The following is a 23,808-nucleotide window of genomic DNA, read 5'->3' as shown; positions in this document are numbered from 1 at the left end:
CACACAAGATGAAATAATCTGTGTTTAATTACTTTAGTAAATATTGTTACAAACAATCACCAATGTTCAAAAATTACATTTATATGTAATTGGTGGATATTTTAATGAAACATTTCAATTCTAATTGGAAATTCTTCCAATAAAACAATAAGAAAAAAAAGTTTCTAATAATTTTCTATCAATTATGCAGCATATTTTAAAAAAAAGGACTGAAATATCAGATTTATGTTAACCAAGCAATTTTAAAGATTAAGAGGGATTAAGAATTGCAAGAGAGGATTGAAAATATTTCAAATGGTTCAACAAGTCAAATTAAATGACATTACCATGATTGGGAGAAAGGTGTTAAAGGGAAGCTTGAGAAAGTAAGGAATTTGTGTCTATAATTTCTACAGCAGTAATATTATTCATCTGTGTAGAATGATACCCTAGAAGCGTTTGTTTTTAAACAATTATTCTTTCAGTAGATGCAATCTTTGTAACACAGTATTATTAGCTGAAATAATCTAGGGCAAAATTACACATCAGAGAACCTAATCAACCATTCTAAAACTTTAAAGACAGTTCTATTAGAAATGGCTGCACAGAATTATACATCCGCTCAACAAAAGCAACATGGTTTATAAATTAGTGGATATTTTAGGCAAAATGCAAGAAATTCATTGCATGTAAATTCACACCACGTGTATTACAGCTTTCTCTGCTATGTGTTGCATGGTGATATATACTTTTCATTGGAACGGTTGCTAGGCAATATTTTCTCCAGAAAAAATGGCAGCTTTTTTCTGCATCAGACTGCAGCAACACAATGTCTAATGAGGAACTTGTTGTAAACGTTTGCATCAAACATAAATTTCTTCAACAACATATTGAGTTAGTTAAGGTTAAAGCTGGCAAGGATTTGTAATAAATCTTGCAGTGAATACAGAAAAGTGATGCTTAACAGAAAGCAATTCAGGTTTATAGAAAATAGAGTTCGTGCAAAAGAATCCAAGATGTTATCTTCTTGAAATAGACTGTAATGATTTGTCCTTCTAAGGCTCATCATTTACAAATATAGTCTGTGAAGGCTGTCAGTGGAAAAGGTGTCATAACATCAGGGTTCCAATTTCAAAATGTATGCAAGACAGTTGCCTGATGTACTGACTGTAGGATGGTGGTTTTTCTCTGGGTACTCTGGCTTTACACTGCCTCCTGAACCTGGCATGTCCTTAAATGATCCTGGACATTAAAAGGTTTTAAAGAAAATAAACTTTTAAACCCTTACTATCAAAATCAAGAATTTTCATAAAAATTAGATTCAAAGATTAAATGAACTTAAGCATCAAATACTATGCATATGAAACAATTTTAGTTAAACCGTTGTACCTAATTTTGGCCTAGATCTGATATAAACTACAACATTTAATGATCATTATGAAAAAGGTTTTTTAGTCCAACATTAACACATGGCACATGTTTTATTATGTTTGATATGGTTAACAAAAACCATCCATTGATCTTCGCTGGTGAATGCAACTCAAGCATGAGTTTTTTTCCTGACCTCACTTTAATTTGCCCATTGGGTATCTGCATGATGAATAAAATTTCCTTGTTGAAGATCTGCCAGATATTGTGATGATGATATGATAGGAGTGCTCAGACTAGTATGACAGGGGTAAAGCATCTGTTAGGTATTATCAGGTTAACTAAAATCCTGCCAGGACATTACATTTATAATCAGTAAAAAATATAATAGTGACCAAGTTCAATGTTTTACCATTAGTCCTACACTTCTGGGTTGATGTGGCTGAGTGATTGAGGTGTCTGACATTCTACCACTAGCCCTCCACCTCAGAGCCATGGTGACGGAGTGGTTAGGTGTCTGACATTCTACCACTAGCCCTCCACCTCAGAGCCATGGTGACAGAGTGGTTAAGGTGTCTGACATTTAACCACTAGCTTTCCACAGCTGTTGTGGTCGATTAGTGGTTAAAGTGTCAAGAAATTCTAATTCAGCCTACCACTTCTGAGTCATGATGGTGTCAGATATTTTACCATTAGCTCACATCCTTAGAGTTGCAGTAGCTGAGTGGTTAAGGTGCTCAGATATTCTACCACTAGCCCTCCATCCCTGGGTATAATTTATAATCAGGAAAAAATATAATAGTGAGCAGTTCAAGCATTAGCCTACCTTCTGTCGATGATGGTGTCAGATATTTTACCACTAGCCTCACTCCCTGGTGCAGTAGCTGAGTGGTTAAGGTGCTCAGATATTCTACCACTAGCCCTCCACCCTGGGTCACAGTAGCTGAGTGGTTAAGGTGCCCAGATATTTACCACTAGCCCTCCACCCTGGTGGGCCACAGTAGCTGAGTGGTTAAGGTGCCCAGATTAGTGGTTAAAGTGTCAAGAAATTCTAATTCAGCCTACCACTTGAGTCATGATGGTGTCAGATATTTTACCATTAGCTCACATCCTTAGAGTTGCAGTAGCTGAGTGGTTAAGGTGCTCAGATATTCTACCACTAGCCCTCCATCCCTGGGTCACAGTAGCTGAGTGGTTAAGGTGCCCAGATATTCTACCATTAGCTCACCATCCTTAGAGTTGCAGTAGCTGAGTGGTTAAGGTGCCCAGATATTCTACCACTAGCCCTCCACCCCTGGGTCACAGTAGCTGAGTGGTTAAGGTGCCCAGATATTCTACCACTAGCCCTCCACCCCTGGGTCACAGTAGCTGAGTGGTTAAGGTGCCCAGATATTCTATCACTAGCCCTCCACCCCTGGGTCACAGTAGCTGAGTGGTTAAGGTGCCCAGATATTCTACCACTAGCCCTCCACCCCTGGGTCACAGTAGCTGAGTGGCTAAGATGTCCAGATATTCTACCACTAGCCCTCCACCCCTGGGTCACAGTAGCTGAGTGGCTAAGATGTCCAGATATTCTACCACTAGCCCTCCACACCTGGGTCACAGTAGCTGAGTGGCTATGATGTCCAGATATTCTATCACTAGTCCTCCACCCCTGGGTCACAGTAGCTGAGTGGCTAAGCTGTCCAGATATTCTACCACTAGCCCTCCACCCCTGGGTCACAGTAGCTGAGTGGTTAAGATGTCCAGATATTCTATCACTAGTCCTCCACCCCTGGGTTACAGTAACTGAGTGGTTAAGGTGCCCAGATATTCTACCACTAGCCCTCCACCCCTGGGTCACAGTAGCTGAGTGGTTAAGATGTCCAGATATTCTACCACTAGCCCTCCACCCCTGGGTCACAGTAGCTGAGTGGTTAAGGTGTCCAGATATTCTACCACTAGCCCTCCACCCCTGGGTCACAGTAACTGAGTGGTTAAGGTGCCCAGATATTCTACCACTAGCCCTCCACCCCTGGGTCACAGTAGCTGAGTGGTTAAGGTGCCCAGATATTCTACCACTAGCCCTCCACCCCTGGGTCACAGTAACTGAGTGGCTAACATGTCCAGATATTCTACCACTAGCCCTCCACCCCTTGGTCACAGTAGCTGAGTGGTTAAGGTGCCCAGATATATTACCACTAGTCCTCCACCCCTGGGTCACAGTAACTGAGTGGTTAAGGTGCTCAGATATTCTACCACTAGCTTTCTACCATAAGCCATTGTGGCTAGACAACCAAGGTGTTTGACTATTTAGCACTAGCTTTCTACGTATTTAAATTGAACTTGATTTCCATGCTGTGCAGTTAGTCCAGATATTTCTCCAAATACTATTCAATATGAAATTACTGACTTAGAATTGGAAGCAAAATAGAAACAAACCAAACTGAATTATAACAATGGCTGTTTTGTGTCCTTCAGGATGAAACCCTAAAATTGCCTTGATGTATTTTTACCCTAACCATTATGTACATGTATTCGTTGGTTGGTGAGACTGAGATGTACATCGAGGAGTACTTACCTTCCAGGGACGAGCCGGGACAATCAGATCAATAGCTAATCAATAACACACAACTATTGTAATTACTGGTCTAAAAATATACCCTTACCAAATCAGAGTTAAATCTGTATTCATTGTACGTAAAAGTACACAGAAATAAACGCACCGTCACGCAAAGGCTTCGGCACCTCTATAGAAATAAACGACCCATCAGGCAAAGGCTTTGGCACCTCTATAGAAATAAACGCACCGTCGGGCAAGGCCTCCGCAACTCTAATGCACTATGTCTACCCAATAATAATACCATGTCTGGTAAGAAACACATTATTTCTTAAAATTTCTTTGGTAAAAGTCGGCTAATGATGACCTCCAACAAATCCAATATTTTGGGTTAATTCAATAAACATATGCATTACCAAATTAAAAAATCTCAACACTATTTACAATATCTATATGACAACATGTATTTAATGTAAAGTGCATCGCCAATGTTGCCCTGTATATTTGCATTGATCTAGTGACATGCATACATGTATATGTACATAGAATAGTATTGACTTTTCTGTATACTTTGATAAGATGAAACTACATAACAAATATTTTTTTTTATGTTCAATAAACAATGGGTATTTGTTGGCAAAAAATAAGAGAAAGAACAAGAAAAGAAAATCATGAACAATTCAAACAATATTAGAACATATCATTACCAAATTTTTTTAGCTAAGGCAATGATCCATGTACATTAGTCCATGTTCATTGTCACTTATAATTGACATTAAATATCATTCTGTTTAAAAGCACTTCTTCAACACAAAATACCTGCACTCCTTTATTATTGACAGCTAGCATTTCAAAGGAGCCATACCATTGTTTTGCTTTTTCTGATAAGCTATATGATTTACCTCTGAATCTTAACTACGTTTCTCGGTAATAGATCATTATGAAAATAGCCATGAAATAGAATATAATTCAAGGAAATTTTTGTATCAAATTCATGTAGTAGTAAATTGGTTATGGAGCCAAAAGGGTAAAAATATTTACATTCATGGCAAGACCATAAATTAGATAATTCAATAATATTACATTTATCTTTTATCAAAGGAAAAGTGAAAAGGCTACTAATTTGAGTCTTTGTTAGGAATCACATTACCCTATACCTAACTAGGACATCTGGTGATCTTTGTACCTGAGCCTTTGTTTGGAATCACATTACCCTATACCTAACTAGGACATCTGGTGATCTTTGTACACAAGCCTTTGTTTGGAATCACATTACCCTGTACCTAACTAGGACATCTGGTGATCTTTGTACCTGAGCCTTTGTTTGGAATCACATTACCCTGTACCTAACTAGGACATCTGGTGATCTTTGTACCTGAGCCTTTGTTTGGAATCACATTACCCTGTACCTAACTAGGACATCTGGTGATCTTTGTACCTGAGCCTTTGTTTGGAATCACATTACCCTATACCTAACTAGGACATCTGGTGATCTTTGTACCTGAGCCTTTGTTTGGAATCACATTACCCTATACCTAACTAGGACATCTGGTGATCTTTGTACCTGAGTCTTTGTTAGGAATCACATTACCCTATACCTAACTAGGACATCTGGTGATCTTTGTACCTGCATGAGCCTTTGTTTGGAATCACATTACCCTATACCTAACTAGGACATCTGGTGATCTTTGTACCTGAGCCTTTGTTTGGAATCACATTACCCTGTACCTAACTAGGACATCTGGTGATCTTTGTACCTGAGCCTTTGTTTGGAATCACATTACCCTGTACCTAACTAGGACATCTGGTGATCTTTGTACCTGAGCCTTTGTTTGGAATCACATTACCCTGTACCTAACTAGGACATCTGGTGATCTTTGTACCTGAGCCTTTGTTTGGAATCACATTACCCTGTACCTAACTAGGACATCTGGTGATCTTTGTACCTGAGCCTTTGTTTGGAATCACATTACCCTATACCTAACTAGGACATCTGGTAATCTTTGTACCTGAGCCTTTGTTTGGAATCACATTACCCTATACCTAACTAGGACATCTGGTAATCTTTGTACCTGAGCCTTTGTTTGGAATCACATTACCCTGTACCTAACTAGGACATCTGGTGATCTTTGTACCTGAGCCTTTGTTTGGAATCACATTACCCTATACCTAACTAGGACATCTGGTAATCTTTGTACCTGAGCCTTTGTTTGGAATCACATTACCCTGTACCTAACTAGGACATCTGGTAATCTTTGTACCTAAGCCTTTGTTTGGAATCACATTACCCTGTACCTAACTAGGACATCTGGTGATCTTTGTACACAAGCCTTTGTTTGGAATCACATTACCCTGTACCTAACTAGGACATCTGGTGATCTTTGTACCTGAGCCTTTGTTTGGAATCACATTACCCTGTACCTAACTAGGACATCTGGTGATCTTTGTACACAAGCCTTTGTTTGGAATCACATTACCCTGTACCTAACTAGGACATCTGGTGATCTTTGTACCTGCATGAGCCTTTGTTTGGAATCACATTACCCTGTACCTAACTAGGACATCTGGTGATCTTTGTACCTGCATGAGCCTTTGTTTGGAATCACATTACCCTGTACCTAACTAGGACATCTGGTAATCTTTGTACCTGAGCCTTTGTTTGGAATCACATTACCCTGTACCTAACTAGGACATCTGGTAATCTTTGTACCTGAGCCTTTGTTTGGAATCACATTACCCTGTACCTAACTAGGACATCTGGTGATCTTTGTACACAAGCCTTTGTTTGGAATCACATTACCCTGTACCTAAACTAGGACATCTGGTGATCTTTGTACACAAGCCTTTGTTTGGAATCACATTACCCTGTACCTAACTAGGACATCTGGTGATCTTTGTACCTGCATGAGCCTTTGTTTGGAATCACATTACCCTGTACCTAACTAGGACATCTGGTGATCTTTGTACCTGCATGAGCCTTTGTTTGGAATCACATTACCCTGTACCTAATTAGGACATCTGGTGATCTTTGTACCTGAGCCTTTGTTTGGAATCACATTACCCTGTACCTAACTAGGACATCTGGTGATCTTTGTACCTGAGCCTTTGTTTGGAATCACATTACCCTGTACCTAACTAGGACATCTGGTGATCTTTGTATCTGAGCCTTTGTTTGGAATCATTTCTTGGCCATATATAACACTAGTATTGATTGCAGGATTATCAAAATGCATTTTACATCTCTCCGATGTAAGCTTTTCCCTCGATTCCCCATCACAACTGATGAAGTCATTATATTACCATTGACTTTCTTATCTGGACACCATCTAAATCACATAATTCCCACAACCCATATATACACCACCAATTTACACTCTTAAATGTCATTTCAAGCAAACCTATATAAATACCTTAATCATTTAATTTGTCTCAACCCCGAACCCCAACCAAAACATACCCAGTTAGACCTCACATGTTAACAAATTCCACAACCTATAAGGGGACATGTCTTTGTAATGAATCTTAAAAAACCAAATGTGAACAGCCTTTGGTCCTGTTGATATCACACATAATATACCCTAGCTCCTGGTGATCTTTGTTGAATAACAATGTTCACATACATATACCCTATAAATATTAGGTGATCTTTGGAATTCTGGTGTCACAACCACCCGAACCTGATATTAAGGCCTTTGTTTCCTGATCTTTGTACCTGATAACCTCACATCTGCACAGTTTCTCATTCCCTGAGGGCCCCATACTTTAAAATCACATATCACTACCCTATACCTGAAACTTTGTCTTGGATAATTACCTAGATACATAACTAGGACATCCCATCTTTGTACCTGAGCCTTTGGATTTGGATTTCACCACTGGTCCCAAAACATATACCATCCCACCTAACCTTTGGACACAAACCCCCATTTCAAAAACCATCACCTTTGTTTGGAAAATTGTCTAACTAGGACATCTTTGATCTTTACCTATATTTGTTGGACCACATTACCCTATACCTCCAACTTGGACCTCCCCTATCAATTTGTAACACTTTGTCCCACCATTACACTCATTTCAGGACATCCCCCCAATATCCACTTGTATTTGTTTGGAGTCCCACCCTTCAACTATTACATCTTGGAACACATTGTACCCCCCCAACCACCACAGAATCACATTACCCTCATCAAAAGGACATCCCTGGTGATCCATGTTCAACACCAAACTTTATTCCCCCCACCTCAATCCATGTAATACCCACAACTCACACCTCTGGTCCATCTTTCCACACCTATCCTCAAACATCCTGTTCAAACTACTTCCACATTGGAATCACATAAACTAGCCTGTCCCATCTTTCAACACCTTCATACCTCAAACTCTATATCCCACATCTGACACCCTATCACCTTCAACCTACAATCCCTATCACGATCAAACTCCTGTCCCACCTTTCACATCTCATCATCTCTAAACTTCTGTCCCACCTTCCAAGCAAACCTTGTTACCTCAAACTCCTGTCCCCCACCTTTCACAACATATCATCCAAAACTCTGTCACATGTTCCACACCCAATCACCTCGAAATCCTGTCCAACTTTCCACACCATATCACCTCAAACTCACCATTTCCCCAACCTTCCCACATCCATATCACCTCAAACTCCTTTCCCACTTTCCACACCCTATCACCTCCAAACTCCTTTCCCACTTTCCACTCACCCATATCACCTCAAACTCCTTTTGAGGTGATAGGGTCATATTCCTAAACCCTAATAACCTCTATAGTCCACAACCTATCACCTCAAACTCCTGTTCCCACCTTCCACATCCCATCACCTGAAACTCCTGTCCCACCTTCCACATCCTATCATCTGTCAAACTCCTTTCCCACATTCAACACCCTATCACCTCAAACTCCTGTCCAACCCTTCCACATCCTATCACCTCAAACTTCTGTCCCACCTTCAGCACTCTGTTACCTCAAACTCCTGTCCCACCTTTCACAACAACATATCATCCAAAAACTCCTGTCACATGTTCCACACCCAATCACCTCGAAATCCCTGTCCAACTTTCCACACCATATCACATCAAACTCCTGTCCACCTTCCACATCCTATCACCTCAAACTCCTTTCCCACTTTCCACACCCTATCACCTCAAACTCCTTTCCCACTTTCCACACCCTATCACCTCAAACTCCTTTGAGGTGATAGGGTCATATTCCACAACCTATCACCTCAAACTCCTGTCCCACCTTCCACATCCTATCACCTCAAACTTATGTCCCACCTTCCACATCCTATCATCTCAAACTCCTTTCCCACCATTCACACCCTATCTCCTCAAACTCCTGTCCCACCTTCCACACCCTATCACCTCAAAGTCCTGTTCCACTTTCCACATCCTATCACCTCAACCTGCTGTCCCACCTTCCAAACCCCATCACCTCAAACTCCTGTCCCACCTTGCACATCCTATCAACTCAAACTGCTGTCCCACCTTCCACACCCCATCACCTCAAACTCCTGTCCCATCTTCCACCCCTATCACCTCAAACTCCTGTCCCAATTTTCCACACCCTACACCTCTAGTCTGTCCCACCTTTAATACCCTATCACCTCAAACTCTTGTCCAATTCCCACATCCACACCCTATCACCCTCAAACTACTGTCCCACCTTTAATACACCTATCACCTCAAACTCTTGTCCCACCTTCACACCCAATCACCTCAAACTACTGTCCCACCTTCCACACCCATATCACCTCAAAACTCCTGTCCCACCTTCCTCACCCTATCACCTCAAACTGCTGTCCCACCTTCCTCACCCCATCACTCAAACTCCTGTCCCACCCTTCCTCACACCTATCACCTCAAACTGCTGTCCCATCTTCCACACCATATCACCTCAATGGCTGTCCCACCTTCCTCACCCTATCACCTCAAACTCCTGTCCCATCTTCCACACCATATCACCTCAAATGGCTGTCCCACCTTCCACACCTATCACCTCAAACTACTGTCCCATCTTCCACACCATATCACCTCAAACTCCTGTCACCTCACCTTCCCACCTCACCTATCACCTCAAACTGCTGTCCCATCTTCCACACCCTATCCACCTCAAATGGCTGTCCCACCCTTCCACACCCTATCACCTCAAACTACTGTCCCACCTTCCACACCCCATCACCTCAAACTGCTGTCCCCATCTTCCACACCCTATCACCTCACATACACCCTTAAGACAAACTAGATAAGCTTGGTCCTGCTAGTTTCATGCTAGTCCAACTATATGAAATGATTTTATTGTTCCCATTGAGGCAAATACCAGCTTAAAATATAAGACACTTCCTGCTGGAATAAGGAAACAAATGATGATTTATTATCGGACACTTGAAGGTCGGGCTTACTGACATGTTACAAAATCACAAATGTCATGTATAATCTCTAAAAAAGGAAACAGGTTCTTGTATCATAATACACGCCTAGCTACCATGATTGAGGGTGTCAATAGGCGATAATTATCAGATGACATAACAATGTGATATCCTGATAATCAGATATATAAGGCGAACAGTTTCGTCTGCATCCCAGCCTTTAGGATGTAAACATAGCCATTATAAAACCAAGGACAAACTATGAAACATATACACATTAAAATATGTTACTGTACTCATAAATGTATCAATGCATAACATATATTTGTCCTTATTTATTCACAGTAAATCATACAAGAAGCCCAAGGGCCTAAACAGTCATCTGACTACCATGGCAACTGTCATATGGTCACATTACAGATATATAGATATGATGTCATGGTGGCCAACTTGGATTTTGGATTAACCCGAAAAATATTAACACTTTGTTGGGATCACATTAGGATCATTTCAAGTTTCAGCCAAATTGCATTGGTAGAACTTGAGAAGAAGTTCAAAATGTGTTTTCAAGATGGCCACTGTGGTGGCCATCTTGGATTTCTCATCGACATGAAAAATAACAACACTTTGTCAGGACCATGTCAGGATCATTTCAGGCAAGTTGCAGCCAAATTCAAGCGGTAAAACCATCACTTCAAACTCCTGTCCCATCTTCCACATCTTATCACCTCAAACGTATATCCCACTTTCAACACCCTATCACCTCATCTGTCCCACCTTCAATATCCTATCACATCAAACTTCTGTCCCACCTTCCACATCTCATCATCTCAAACTTCTGTCCCACCTTCAGCACTCTGTTACCTCAAACTCCTGTCCCACCTTTCACAACATATCATCCAAAACTCCTGTCACATGTTCCACACCCAATCACCTCGAAATCCTGTCCAACTTTCCACACCATATCACCTCAAACTCCTGTCCCACCTTCCACATCCTATCACCTCAAACTCCTTTCCCACTTTCCACACCCTATCACCTCAAACTCCTTTCCCACTTTCCACACCCTATCACCTCAAACTCCTTTCCCACTTTCCACACCCTATCACCTCAAACTCCTTTGAGGTGATAGGGTCATATTCCACAACCTATCACCTCAAACTCCTGTCCCATCTTCCACATCCTTATCACCTCAAACTCCTGTCCCACCTTCCACATCCTATCATCTCAAACTCCTTTCCCCACTTTCCACACCCTATCACCTCAAACTCCTGTCCAACATTCCACATCCTATCACCTCAAACTGATGTCCCACCATTCACACCCTATCACCTCAAAGTCCTGTTCCACTTTCCACATCCTATCACCTCAAACTGCTGTCCCACCTTCCAAACCCCGTCACCTCAAACTCCTGTCCCACCTTCCACATCCTATCAACTCAAACTGCTGCCCCACCTTCCACACCCCATCACCTCAAACTCCTGTCCCATCTTCCACACCCTATCACCTCAAACTCCTGTCCCATCTTCCACACCCTATCACCTCATCTGTCCCACCTTTAATACCCTATCACCTTTAACCTCTTGTCCCACCTTCCACACTCAATCACCTCAAACTCCTGTCCCACCTTCCACACCCAATCACCTCAAACTCTTGTCCCACCTTCCACACTCAATCACCTCAAACTCCTTTCCCTCCTTCCACACCCAATCACCTCAAACTCCTTTCCCACCTTCCCCACCCTATCACCTCAAACTCCTGTCCAATCTTCCACACCCAATCACCTCAAACTCCTTTCCCACCTTCCCCACCCTATCATCTCAAACTGCTGTCCCATCTTCCACACCATATCACCTCAAATGGCTGTCCCACCTTCCACACCGTATCACCTCAAACTACTGTCCCACCTTCCACACCCCATCACCTCAAACTCCTGTCCCATCTTCCACACCCTATCACCTCAAACTCCTGTCCCACCTTCCACACCCAATCACCTCAAACTCCTGTCCCACTTTCCACACCTATCACCTCAAACTGCTGTCCCATCTTCCACACCCTATCACCTCAAACTCCTGTCCCACCTTCCACACCCAATCACCTCAAACTCCTGTCCCACTTTCCACACCTATCACCTCAAACTGCTGTCCCATCTTCCACACCCTATCACCTCAAACTACTGCCCCACTTTCCACACCCTATCACCTCAAACTACTGTCCAACCTTCCTCACCCTATCATGTTAAACTCCTGTCCTACCTTCCTGTCCCACCTTCCACACCCTATCACCTCAAACTGTCTGAAGACACATCCAACACTAATGCTTTTTATCATTAAATATATTTTCTCACCTAAAAATGTGCCAAAAAGATGTCATTGGGTGTGTTATAATAATTAAGGTAGATTGCATAGTAGATATCAACACTGGACATAATTTATTTATCTGTAAATAAAAATGTTAGTTGATAAGAATAGAAACAATACCAAATCATTGTGATGTCATGTTACAAACTGATATTTAGACCTTCCACACCCTATCACTTCATACTCCGTCCAACCTTCCACACCCTATCACTTCATACTCCGTCCAACCTTCAACACCATTTCACCTCAAAACTCCTGTCCCACCTTCCACACCCATCACTTCATACTCCGTCCAACCTTCAACACCATTTCACCTCAAAACTCCTGTCCCATCTTCCACATCCTATCACTTCATACTCCGTCCAACCTTCAACACCATTTCACCTCAAAACTCCTGTCCCATCTTCCACACCCTATCACTTCATACTCCGTCCAACCTTCAACACCATTTCACCTCAAAACTCCTGTCCCATGTTCCACACCCTATCACTTCATACTCCGTCCAACCTTCCACATCCTATCACTTCATACTCCGTCCAACCTTCAACACCATTTCACCTCAAAACTCCTGTCCCATCTTCCACATCCTATCACTTCATACTCCGTCCAACCTTCAACACCATTTCACCTCAAAACTCCTGTCCCATCTTCCACATCCTATCACTTCATACTCCGTCCAACCTTCAACACCATTTCACCTCAAAACTCCTGTCCCATCTTCCACACCCTATCACTTCATACTCCGTCCAACCTTCAACACCATTTCACCTCAAAACTCCTGTCCCATCTTCCACACCCTATCACTTCATACTCCGTCCAACCTTCAACACCATTTCACCTCAAAACTCCTGTCCCATCTTCCACATCCTATCACTTCATACTCCGTCCAACCTTCAACACCATTTCACCTCAAAACTCCTGTCCCATCTTCCACACCCTATCACTTCATACTCCGTCCAACCTTCAACACCATTTCACCTCAAAACTCCTGTCCCATCTTCCACATCCTATCACTTCATACTCCGTCCAACCTTCAACACCATTTCACCTCAAAACTCCTGTCCCATCTTCCACACCCTATCACTTCATACTCCGTCCAACCTTCAACACCATTTCACCTCAAAACTCCTGTCCCATCTTCCACATCCTATCACTTCATACTCCGTCCAACCTTCAACACCATTTCACCTCAAAACTCCTGTCCCATCTTCCACATCCTATCACTTCATACTCCGTCCAACCTTCAACACCATTTCACCTCAAAACTCCTGTCCCATCTTCCACATCCTATCACTTCATACTCCGTCCAACCTTCAACACCCATTTCACCTCAAAACTCCTGTCCCATCTTCCACATCCTATCACTTCATACTCCGTCCAACCTTCAACACCATTTCAACTCAAAACTCCTGTCCCATCTTCCACACCCTATCACCTCAAAGTCCTGTCCAACCTTCCACATCCTATCACTTCATACTCCGTCCAACCTTCAACACCATTTCAACTCAAAACTCCTGTCCCATCTTCCACACCCTATCACCTCAAAGTCCTGTCCAACCTTCCACATCCTATCACTTCATACTCCGTCCAACCTTCAACACCATTTCACCTCAAAACTCCTGTCCCATCTTCCAAACCCTATCACTTCAAAGTCCTGTCCCATTTTACACATCCTATCACCTCAAAGTCCTGTCCCACCTTCCACATCCTATCACTTCATACTCCGTCCAACCTTCAACACCATTTCACCTCAAAACTCCTGTCCCATCTTCCAAACCCTATCACTTCAAAGTCCTGTCCCATTTTACACATCCTATCACCTCAAAGTCCTGTCCCACCTTCCACACCCTATCACCTCAAACTCCTGTCCAATCTTCCACACCCTATCACCTCATCTGTCCCACCTTTAATACCCTATCACCTTAAACTCCTGTCCCACCTTCCACACCCAATCACCTCAAACTACTTTCCCACCTTCCAAACCATATCATCTTAAACTCCTGTCCTATCTTACACACACCATCACCTTCAAACTCCTTTCCCACCTTCCCCACCATATCACCTCAAACTCCTGTCCCATCTTCCACACCATATCACCTCAAATGGCTGTCCCACCTTCCACACCCTATCACCTCAAACTCCTGTCCCACCTTCCACACCTATCACCTCAAACTGCTGTCCCACCTTCCACACCATATCACCTCAAATGGCTGTCCCACCTTCCACACCCTATCACCTAAAACTACTGTCCCACCTTCCATACCCCATCACCTCAAACTCCTCTCCAATCTTCCACACCCTATCACCTCATCTGTTCCACCTTTAATAGCCTATCACCTCAAACTCCTGTCCCACCTTCCACACTCAATCACCTCAAACTCTTGTCCCACCTTCCACACCCAATCACCTCAAACTACTGTCCCACCTTCCACACCTATCACCTCAAACTGCTGTCCCACCTTCCCCACCCCATCACCCTCAAACTCTTGTCCCACCTTCCACACCTATCACCTCAAACTGCTGTCCCACCTTCCACACCCAATCACCTCAAACTACTGTCCCACCTTCCACACCCAATCACCTCAAACTACTGTCCCACCTTCCCCACCCCATCACCTCAAACTCTTGTCCCACCTTCCACACCCAATCACCTCAAACTACTGTCCCACCTTCCACACCTATCACCTCAAACTGCTGTCCCACCTTCCACACCTATCACCTCAAACTGCTGTCCCACCTTCCACACCTATCACCTCAAACTCCTGTCCAACCTTCCACATCCTATCACCTCAAACTGATGTCCCACCATTCACACCCTATCACCTCAAACTCCTGTCCCATCTTCCACACCATATCACCTCAAATGGCTGTCCCACCTTCCACACCCTATCACCTCAAACTACTGTCCCACCTTCCACACCTATCACCTCAAACTCTTGTCCCATCTTCCAAACCCTATCACTTCAAAGTCCTGTCCCATTTTACACATCCTATCACCTCAAAGTCCTGTCCCACCTTCCACACCCTATCACCTCAAACTCCTGTCCAATCTTCCACACCCTATCACCTCATCTGTCCCACCTTTAATACCCTATCACCTTAAACTCCTGTCCCACCTTCCACACCCAATCACCTCAAACTACTTTCCCACCTTCCAAACCATATCATCTTAAACTCCTGTCCTATCTTACAGACACCATCACCTTCAAACTCCTTTCCCACCTTCCCCACCATATTACCTCAAACTCCTGTCCCACCTTCCTCCACCCTATCACCTCAAACTCCTGTCCCATCTTCCACACCATATCACCACAAATGGCTGTCCCACCTTCCACACCCTATCACCTCAAACTCCTGTCCCACCTTCCACACCTATCACCTCAAACTGCTGTCCCACCTTCCACACCATATCACCTCAAATGGCTGTCCCACCTTCCACACCCTATCACCTAAAACTACTGTCCCACCTTCCATACCCCATCACCTCAAACTCCTCTCCAATCTTCCACACCCTATCACCTCATCTGTTCCACCTTTAATAGCCTATCACCTCAAACTCCTGTCCCACCTTCCACACTCAATCACCTCAAACTCTTGTCCCACCTTCCACACCCAATCACCTCAAACTACTGTCCCACCTTCCACACCTATCACCTCAAACTGCTGTCCCACCTTCCCCACCCCATCACCTCAAACTCTTGTCCCCACCTTCCACACCTATCACCTCAAACTGCTGTCCCACCTTCCACACCCAATCACCTCAAACTACTGTCCCACACCTTCCACACCCAATCACCTCAAACTACTGTCCCACCTTCCCCCACCCCATCACCTCAAACTCTTGTCCCACCTTCCACACCCAATCACCTCAAACTACTGTCCCACCTTCCACACCTATCACCTCAAACTGCTGTCCCACCTTCCACACCTATCACCTCAAACTGCTGTCCCACCTTCCACACCTATCACCTCAAACTCCTGTCCAACCTTCCACATCCTATCACCTCAAACTGATGTCCCACCATTCACACCCCTATCACCTCAAACTCCTGTCCCATCTTCCACACCATATCACCTCAAATGGCTGTCCCACCTTCCACACCCTATCACCTCAAACTACTGTCCCACCTTCCACACCTATCACCTCAAACTCTTGTCCCACCTTCCACACCTATCACCTCAAACTGCTGTCCCATCTTCCACACCATATCACCTCAAATGGCTGTCCAACCTTCCACATCCTATCACCTCAAACTGATGTCCCACCATTCACACACCATATCACCTCAAATGGCTGTCCCACCTTCCACACCCTATCACCTCAAACTACTGCCCCACTTTCCACACCTATCATCTCAAACTGCTGTCCCATCTTCCACACCATATCACCTCAAATGGCTGTCCCACCTTCCACACCCTATCACCTCAAACTCCTGTCCCACCTTCCACACCCATCACCTCAAACTCCTGTCCCATGTTCCACACCCCATCACCTCAAACTCCTGTCCCATCTTCCACACCCTATCACCTCAAACTCTTGTCCAATCTTCCACAACCTATCACCTCATCTGTCCCACCTTCCACACCCAATCACCTCAAACTCCTGTCCCACTTTCGACACCTATCACCTCAAACTGCTGTCCCATCTTCCACACCATATCACCTCAAACTACTGCCCCACTTTCCACACCGTATCACCTCAAACTGCTGTCCAACCTCTCACCCTATCATGTTAAACTCCTGTCCTACCTTCCTGTCCCACCTTCCACACCCTATCACCTCAAACTGTCTGAAGACACATCCAACACTAATGCTTTTTATCATTAAATATATTTTCTCACCTAAAAATGTGCCAAAAAGATGTCATTGGGTGTGTTATAATAATTAAGGTAGATTGCATAGTAGATATCAACACTGGACATAATTTATTTATCTGTAGATAAAATGTTAGTTGATAAGAATAGAAACAATACCAAATCATTGTGATGTCATGTTACAAACTGATATTTAGACCTTCCACACCCTATCACTTCATACTCCGTCCAACCTTCCACACCCTATCACTTCATACTCCGTCCAACCTTCCACACCCTATCACTTCATACTCCGTCCAACCTTCCACATCCTATCACTTCATACTCCGTCCAACCTTCCACATCCTATCACTTCATCATACTCCGTCCAACCTTCAACACCATTTCACCTCAAAACTCCTGTCCCACCTTCCACACCCTATCACTTCATACTCCGTCCAACCTTCAACACCATTTCACCTCAAAACTCCTGTCCCACCTTCCACACCCTATCACCTCAAACTCCTGTCCCATCTTCCACACCATATCACCTCAAAACTCCTGTCCCACCTTCCACACCCTATCACCTCAAACTCCTGTCCCACCTTCCACACCTATCACCTCAAACTGCTGTCCCAACTTCCACACCATATCACCTCAAATGGCTGTCCCACCTTCCACACCCTATCACCTAAAACTACTGTCCCACCTTCCATACCCCATCACCTCAAACTCCTCTCCAATCTTCCACACCCTATCACCTCATCTGTTCCACCTTTAATAGCCTATCACCTCAAACTCCTGTCCCACCTTCCACACTCAATCACCTCAAACTCTTGTCCCACCTTCCACACCCAATCACCTCAAACTACTGTCCCACCTTCCACACCTATCACCTCAAACTGCTGTCCCACCTTCCCCACCCCATCACCTCAAACTCTTGTCCCACCTTCCACACCTATCACCTCAAACTGCTGTCCCACCTTCCACACCCAATCACCTCAAACTACTGTCCCACCTTCCACACCCAATCACCTCAAACTACTGTCCCACCTTCCCCACCCCATCACCTCAAACTCTTGTCCCACCTTCCACACCCAATCACCTCAAACTACTGTCCCACCTTCCACACCTATCACCTCAAACTGCTGTCCCACCTTCCACACCTATCACCTCAAACTGCTGTCCCACCTTCCACACCTATCACCTCAAACTCCTGTCCAACCTTCCACATCCTATCACCTCAAACTGATGTCCCACCATTCACACCCTATCACCTCAAACTCCTGTCCCATCTTCCACACCATATCACCTCAAATGGCTGTCCCACCTTCCACACCCTATCACCTCAAACTACTGTCCCACCTTCCACACCTATCACCTCAAACTCTTGTCCCACCTTCCACACCTATCACCTCAAACTGCTGTCCCATCTTCCACACCATATCACCTCAAATGGCTGTCCAACCTTCCACATCCTATCACCTCAAACTGATGTCCCACCATTCACACCATATCACCTCAAATGGCTGTCCCACCTTCCACACCCTATCACCTCAAACTACTGCCCCACTTTCCACACCTATCATCTCAAACTGCTGTCCCATCTTCCACACCATATCACCTCAAATGGCTGTCCCACCTTCCACACCCTATCACCTCAAACTCCTGTCCCACCTTCCACACCCATCACCTCAAACTCCTGTCCCATGTTCCACACCCCATCACCTCAAACTCCTGTCCCATCTTCCACACCCTATCACCTCAAACTCTTGTCCAATCTTCCACAACCTATCACCTCATCTGTCCCACCTTCCACACCCAATCACCTCAAACTCCTGTCCCACTTTCGACACCTATCACCTCAAACTGCTGTCCCATCTTCCACACCATATCACCTCAAACTACTGCCCCACTTTCCACACCGTATCACCTCAAACTACTGTCCAACCTCTCACCCTATCATGTTAAACTCCTGTCCTACCTTCCTGTCCCACCTTCCACACCCTATCACCTCAAACTGTCTGAAGACACATCCAACACTAATGCTTTTTATCATTAAATATATTTTCTCACCTAAAAATGTGCCAAAAAGATGTCATTGGGTGTGTTATAATAATTAAGGTAGATTGCATAGTAGATATCAACACTGGACATAATTTATTTATCTGTAAATAAAATGTTAGTTGATAAGAATAGAAACAATACCAAATCATTGTGATGTCATGTTACAAACTGATATTTAGACCTTCCACACCCTATCACTTCATACTCCGTCCAACCTTCCACATCCTATCACTTCATACTCCGTCCAACCTTCCACATCCTATCACTTCATACTCCGTCCAACCTTCAACACCATTTCACCTCAAAACTCCTGTCCCACCTTCCACACCCTATCACTTCATACTCCGTCCAACCTTCAACACCATTTCACCTCAAAACTCCTGTCCCATCTTCCACACCCTATCACTTCATACTCCGTCCAACCTTCCACATCCTATCACTTCATACTCCGTCCAACCTTCCACATCCTATCACTTCATACTCCGTCCAACCTTCAACACCATTTCACCTCAAAACTCCTGTCCCACCTTCCACACCCTATCACTTCATACTCCGTCCAACCTTCAACACCATTTCACCTCAAAACTCCTGTCCCATCTTCCACACCCTATCACTTCATACTCCGTCCAACCTTCAACACCATTTCACCTCAAAACTCCTGTCCCATCTTCCACACCCTATCACTTCATACTCCGTCCAACCTTCAACACCATTTCACCTCAAAACTCCTGTCCCATCTTCCACATCCTATCACTTCATACTCCGTCCAACCTTCAACACCATTTCACCTCAAAACTCCTGTCCCATCTTCCACATCCTATCACTTCATACTCCGTCCAACCTTCAACACCATTTCACCTCAAAACTCCTGTCCCATCTTCCACATCCTATCACTTCATACTCCGTCCAACCTTCAACACCATTTCACCTCAAAACTCCTGTCCCATCTTCCACATCCTATCACTTCATACTCCGTCCAACCTTCAACACCATTTCACCTCAAAACTCCTGTCCCATCTTCCACACCCTATCACTTCATACTCCGTCCAACCTTCAACACCATTTCACCTCAAAACTCCTGTCCCATCTTCCACACCCTATCACTTCATACTCCGTCCAACCTTCAACACCATTTCACCTCAAAACTCCTGTCCCATCTTCCACACCCTATCACTTCATACTCCGTCCAACCTTCAACACCATTTCACCTCAAAACTCCTGTCCCATCTTCCACACCCTATCACTTCATACTCCGTCCAACCTTCAACACCATTTCACCTCAAAACTCCTGTCCCATCTTCCACATCCTATCACTTCATACTCCGTCCAACCTTCAACACCATTTCACCTCAAAACTCCTGTCCCATCTTCCACACCCTATCACTTCATACTCCGTCCAACCTTCAACACCATTTCACCTCAAAACTCCTGTCCCATCTTCCACATCCTATCACTTCATACTCCGTCCAACCTTCAACACCATTTCACCTCAAAACTCCTGTCCCATCTTCCACATCCTATCACTTCATACTCCGTCCAACCTTCAACACCATTTCACCTCAAAACTCCTGTCCCATCTTCCACATCCTATCACTTCATACTCCGTCCAACCTTCAACACCATTTCACCTCAAAACTCCTGTCCCATCTTCCACATCCTATCACTTCATACTCCGTCCAACCTTCAACACCATTTCACCTCAAAACTCCTGTCCCATCTTCCACACCATATCACTTCAAAGTCCTGTCCCATTTTACACATCCTATCACCTCAAAGTCCTGTCCCACCTTCCACACCCTATCACCTCAAAGTCCTGTCCCACCTTCCACACCCTATCACCTCAAAGTCCTGTCCCACCTTCCACACCCTATCACCTCAAAGTCCTGTCCCACCTTCCACACCATATCACCTCAAAGTCCTGTCCCACCTTCCACATGCTATCGTTCATACTCCTGTCCCACTTTCAACACCATTTCACCTGTAAACGCCTGTCCCATCTTCCACATCCTATCACCTCAAAGTCCTGTCCAACCTTCCACACCCTATCACTTCATACTCCTGTCCCACCTACAACACCATTTCACCTCATAACTCCTGTCCCATCTTCCACACCCTATCACTTCAAAGTCCTGTCCCATCTTCCACATCCTATCACCTCAAAGTCCTGTCCTACCTTCCACACCCTATCACCTCAAATTGTCTAAAGACACATCCAACACTAATGCTTTTTATCATTAAATATATTTTCTCACCTAAAAATGTGCCAAAAAGATGTCATTGGGTGTGTTATAATAATTAAGGTAGATTGCATAGTAGATATCAACACTGGACATAATTTATTTATCTGTAAATAAAACGTTAGTTGATAAGAATAGAAACAATACCATATCATTGACTTGTGATGTCACGTTACATACCGATATTTAGAGGATATCATCAACAGCACAGTGACGACTATCTAGGCAAAACATCACAAAAAACATACCAATTTGGCCTTGACCTTTTTATCCTGTATATGCACTATTATAAGATTTATTCAGGTGATATGTCTTGATGAGATAATCAGCCATCAGCAACTGTCAACGAGCAGCACGTTTTAGATCTAGATGCTAACGTTAGACCATTGATTTTTCTTCAAAATCAAATAACATACATTTGAAGGTATATGCCTATCTTTCTAGAGAACAATTGTTTTTACCATTATTTTTATAATAAGGGATTTGTAGACATCTGATTCCTTTACACCTTTGGCCGATTACTTGATAACATTCTGTTTTATCTTACTATCTCTTGTGATACACGATCGATACCCCATGCAGTACCATAAACCATGTGTCGTCTGCCTGCTGTACGTACCACACTGTTTTACTACACTTACCCAGGAGGAGCACCCTGACCTCCTTACTCCGGAAAATCTTTGTCCATATCGCCCCCATGTTCCGGTCATCTCATCTTGATGTCCAGGCGCGTCCGTAACAACCCTCGGACCGTCCAACGTGCAGCATGTATATCTGTCCGGATAATCCACAGCAGCAGTCAGAGAAGCCATGCTGCGGTCTGATTGGTTGAAATAATGATACAGATGCTATATTTAGATCACAGTTTACATTACTCATGGCTATGCACTTTCGTTTCGTCAACGGGGAAATATGGAAAGGTGTGTGTTATTTCATTTTTTTCTCGTTATAATAATCCGTTTTGGTTGATAGATTTGTTAAATGGTAAGATCGCATATCAATTACCTGCACACACATGTACATAACTGCTGAAATAAATGCACATGTATATTATCCATTATAGGAAACATTACCCTAAGTTGGACGTTCTGTTAATCAGAAATAAAATACAAGATAGATATATATATATATGTAAACATGTATCCTCTTAAACTGTAAAATCACACGAGAAAAAGTTTTTTTTTATTTTCCATATTATGGACATTTTTTAACACTTGTGGAATTGATATAGTCATTTGAATAAGTTAAGGTAGCATTTCTTAGATCGTGATATGACTAAAATAACTGAGTGTTATAGTTGATCCCCCTACGAAAATTCACGGGGATACCATTTATTTAATTCGACTAGTGAGGTTGACAAGAGTGTGAAACATTTAGCTGACTAACTGTTAGCTCTCTGATTTTACCAATTAAATATGCAGTATATTCTATATTGACGTGGAGTTTTAAATTATTTACGATACAACTGATTTGAATTCATTCATCCATTATATACCAAACTAGCTAATTATAGAAAATAAACCTAGTGAAAGTATATGATCCTAATTAGCCCGTAACATGTACATTTCCTTTTATAACATCCCTGTAATATAGCTGACACTTAGTATAGTAAAATGTTGACGTTCGCCTCATAACTTTACACTAGGTCGTGATTACGTCTTAGTACATCATATAACATTTTAATATCATTGATAAAAATATCATGACTATGCTTGGTTCATATGTCTTATTATTTGTTAGTTTATAGAATCACTCGTTCGATGAAAAACCATCGTAATATATACATGTATCCTGATACATTGTTAATCCGATAGTTACACCATCATTTTTTTTTTTTTTTGTTATTCTTGTGACCTAATGTTTTCTTATCCTATTTTATCTCTCCGTCTTATTGAGTATACTACCTTTCTCATACTCCCGAAGATGAACTGCATGTCCTCTCGTTCTCATAGACACTCTTCGTATTAACGAAAGAAATAAAAAGGAAAAAAAAAGTATATACATGCTGTCTTAAAAGTGGCATTGCATGCTATTGCATATGTTCGTTAATAAATCAAGATAAAATACCAGAAATCTGAGG

The 23,808-nt window shown here is 43.2% G+C and overlaps 1 protein-coding gene across 1 annotated transcript in view; it reads right to left on the bottom strand.

Moving 5' to 3' along the window:
* LOC138319395 (ADP-ribosylation factor 1-like) overlaps window positions 1-22,530 on the bottom strand; it is a 33,035-nt gene extending 10,505 nt beyond the window's left edge. The window contains exon 1 of the mRNA XM_069262501.1: window positions 22,370-22,530. Within this exon, the coding sequence (XP_069118602.1) occupies window positions 22,370-22,427 (58 nt within the window). The 5' untranslated portion in view covers window positions 22,428-22,530. The remainder of the gene's footprint in view (window positions 1-22,369) is intronic.
* Between the last annotated feature and the right edge of the window lie 1,278 nt (window positions 22,531-23,808).

The sequence above is a fragment of the Argopecten irradians genome, chromosome 1, assembly GCF_041381155.1.
Source record: "Argopecten irradians isolate NY chromosome 1, Ai_NY, whole genome shotgun sequence".
NCBI classification, from domain to species: domain Eukaryota; kingdom Metazoa; phylum Mollusca; class Bivalvia; order Pectinida; family Pectinidae; genus Argopecten; species Argopecten irradians.
Note: the sequence above shows the minus strand (reverse complement) of the source record. Positions and strands in the feature narration are given on the sequence as shown.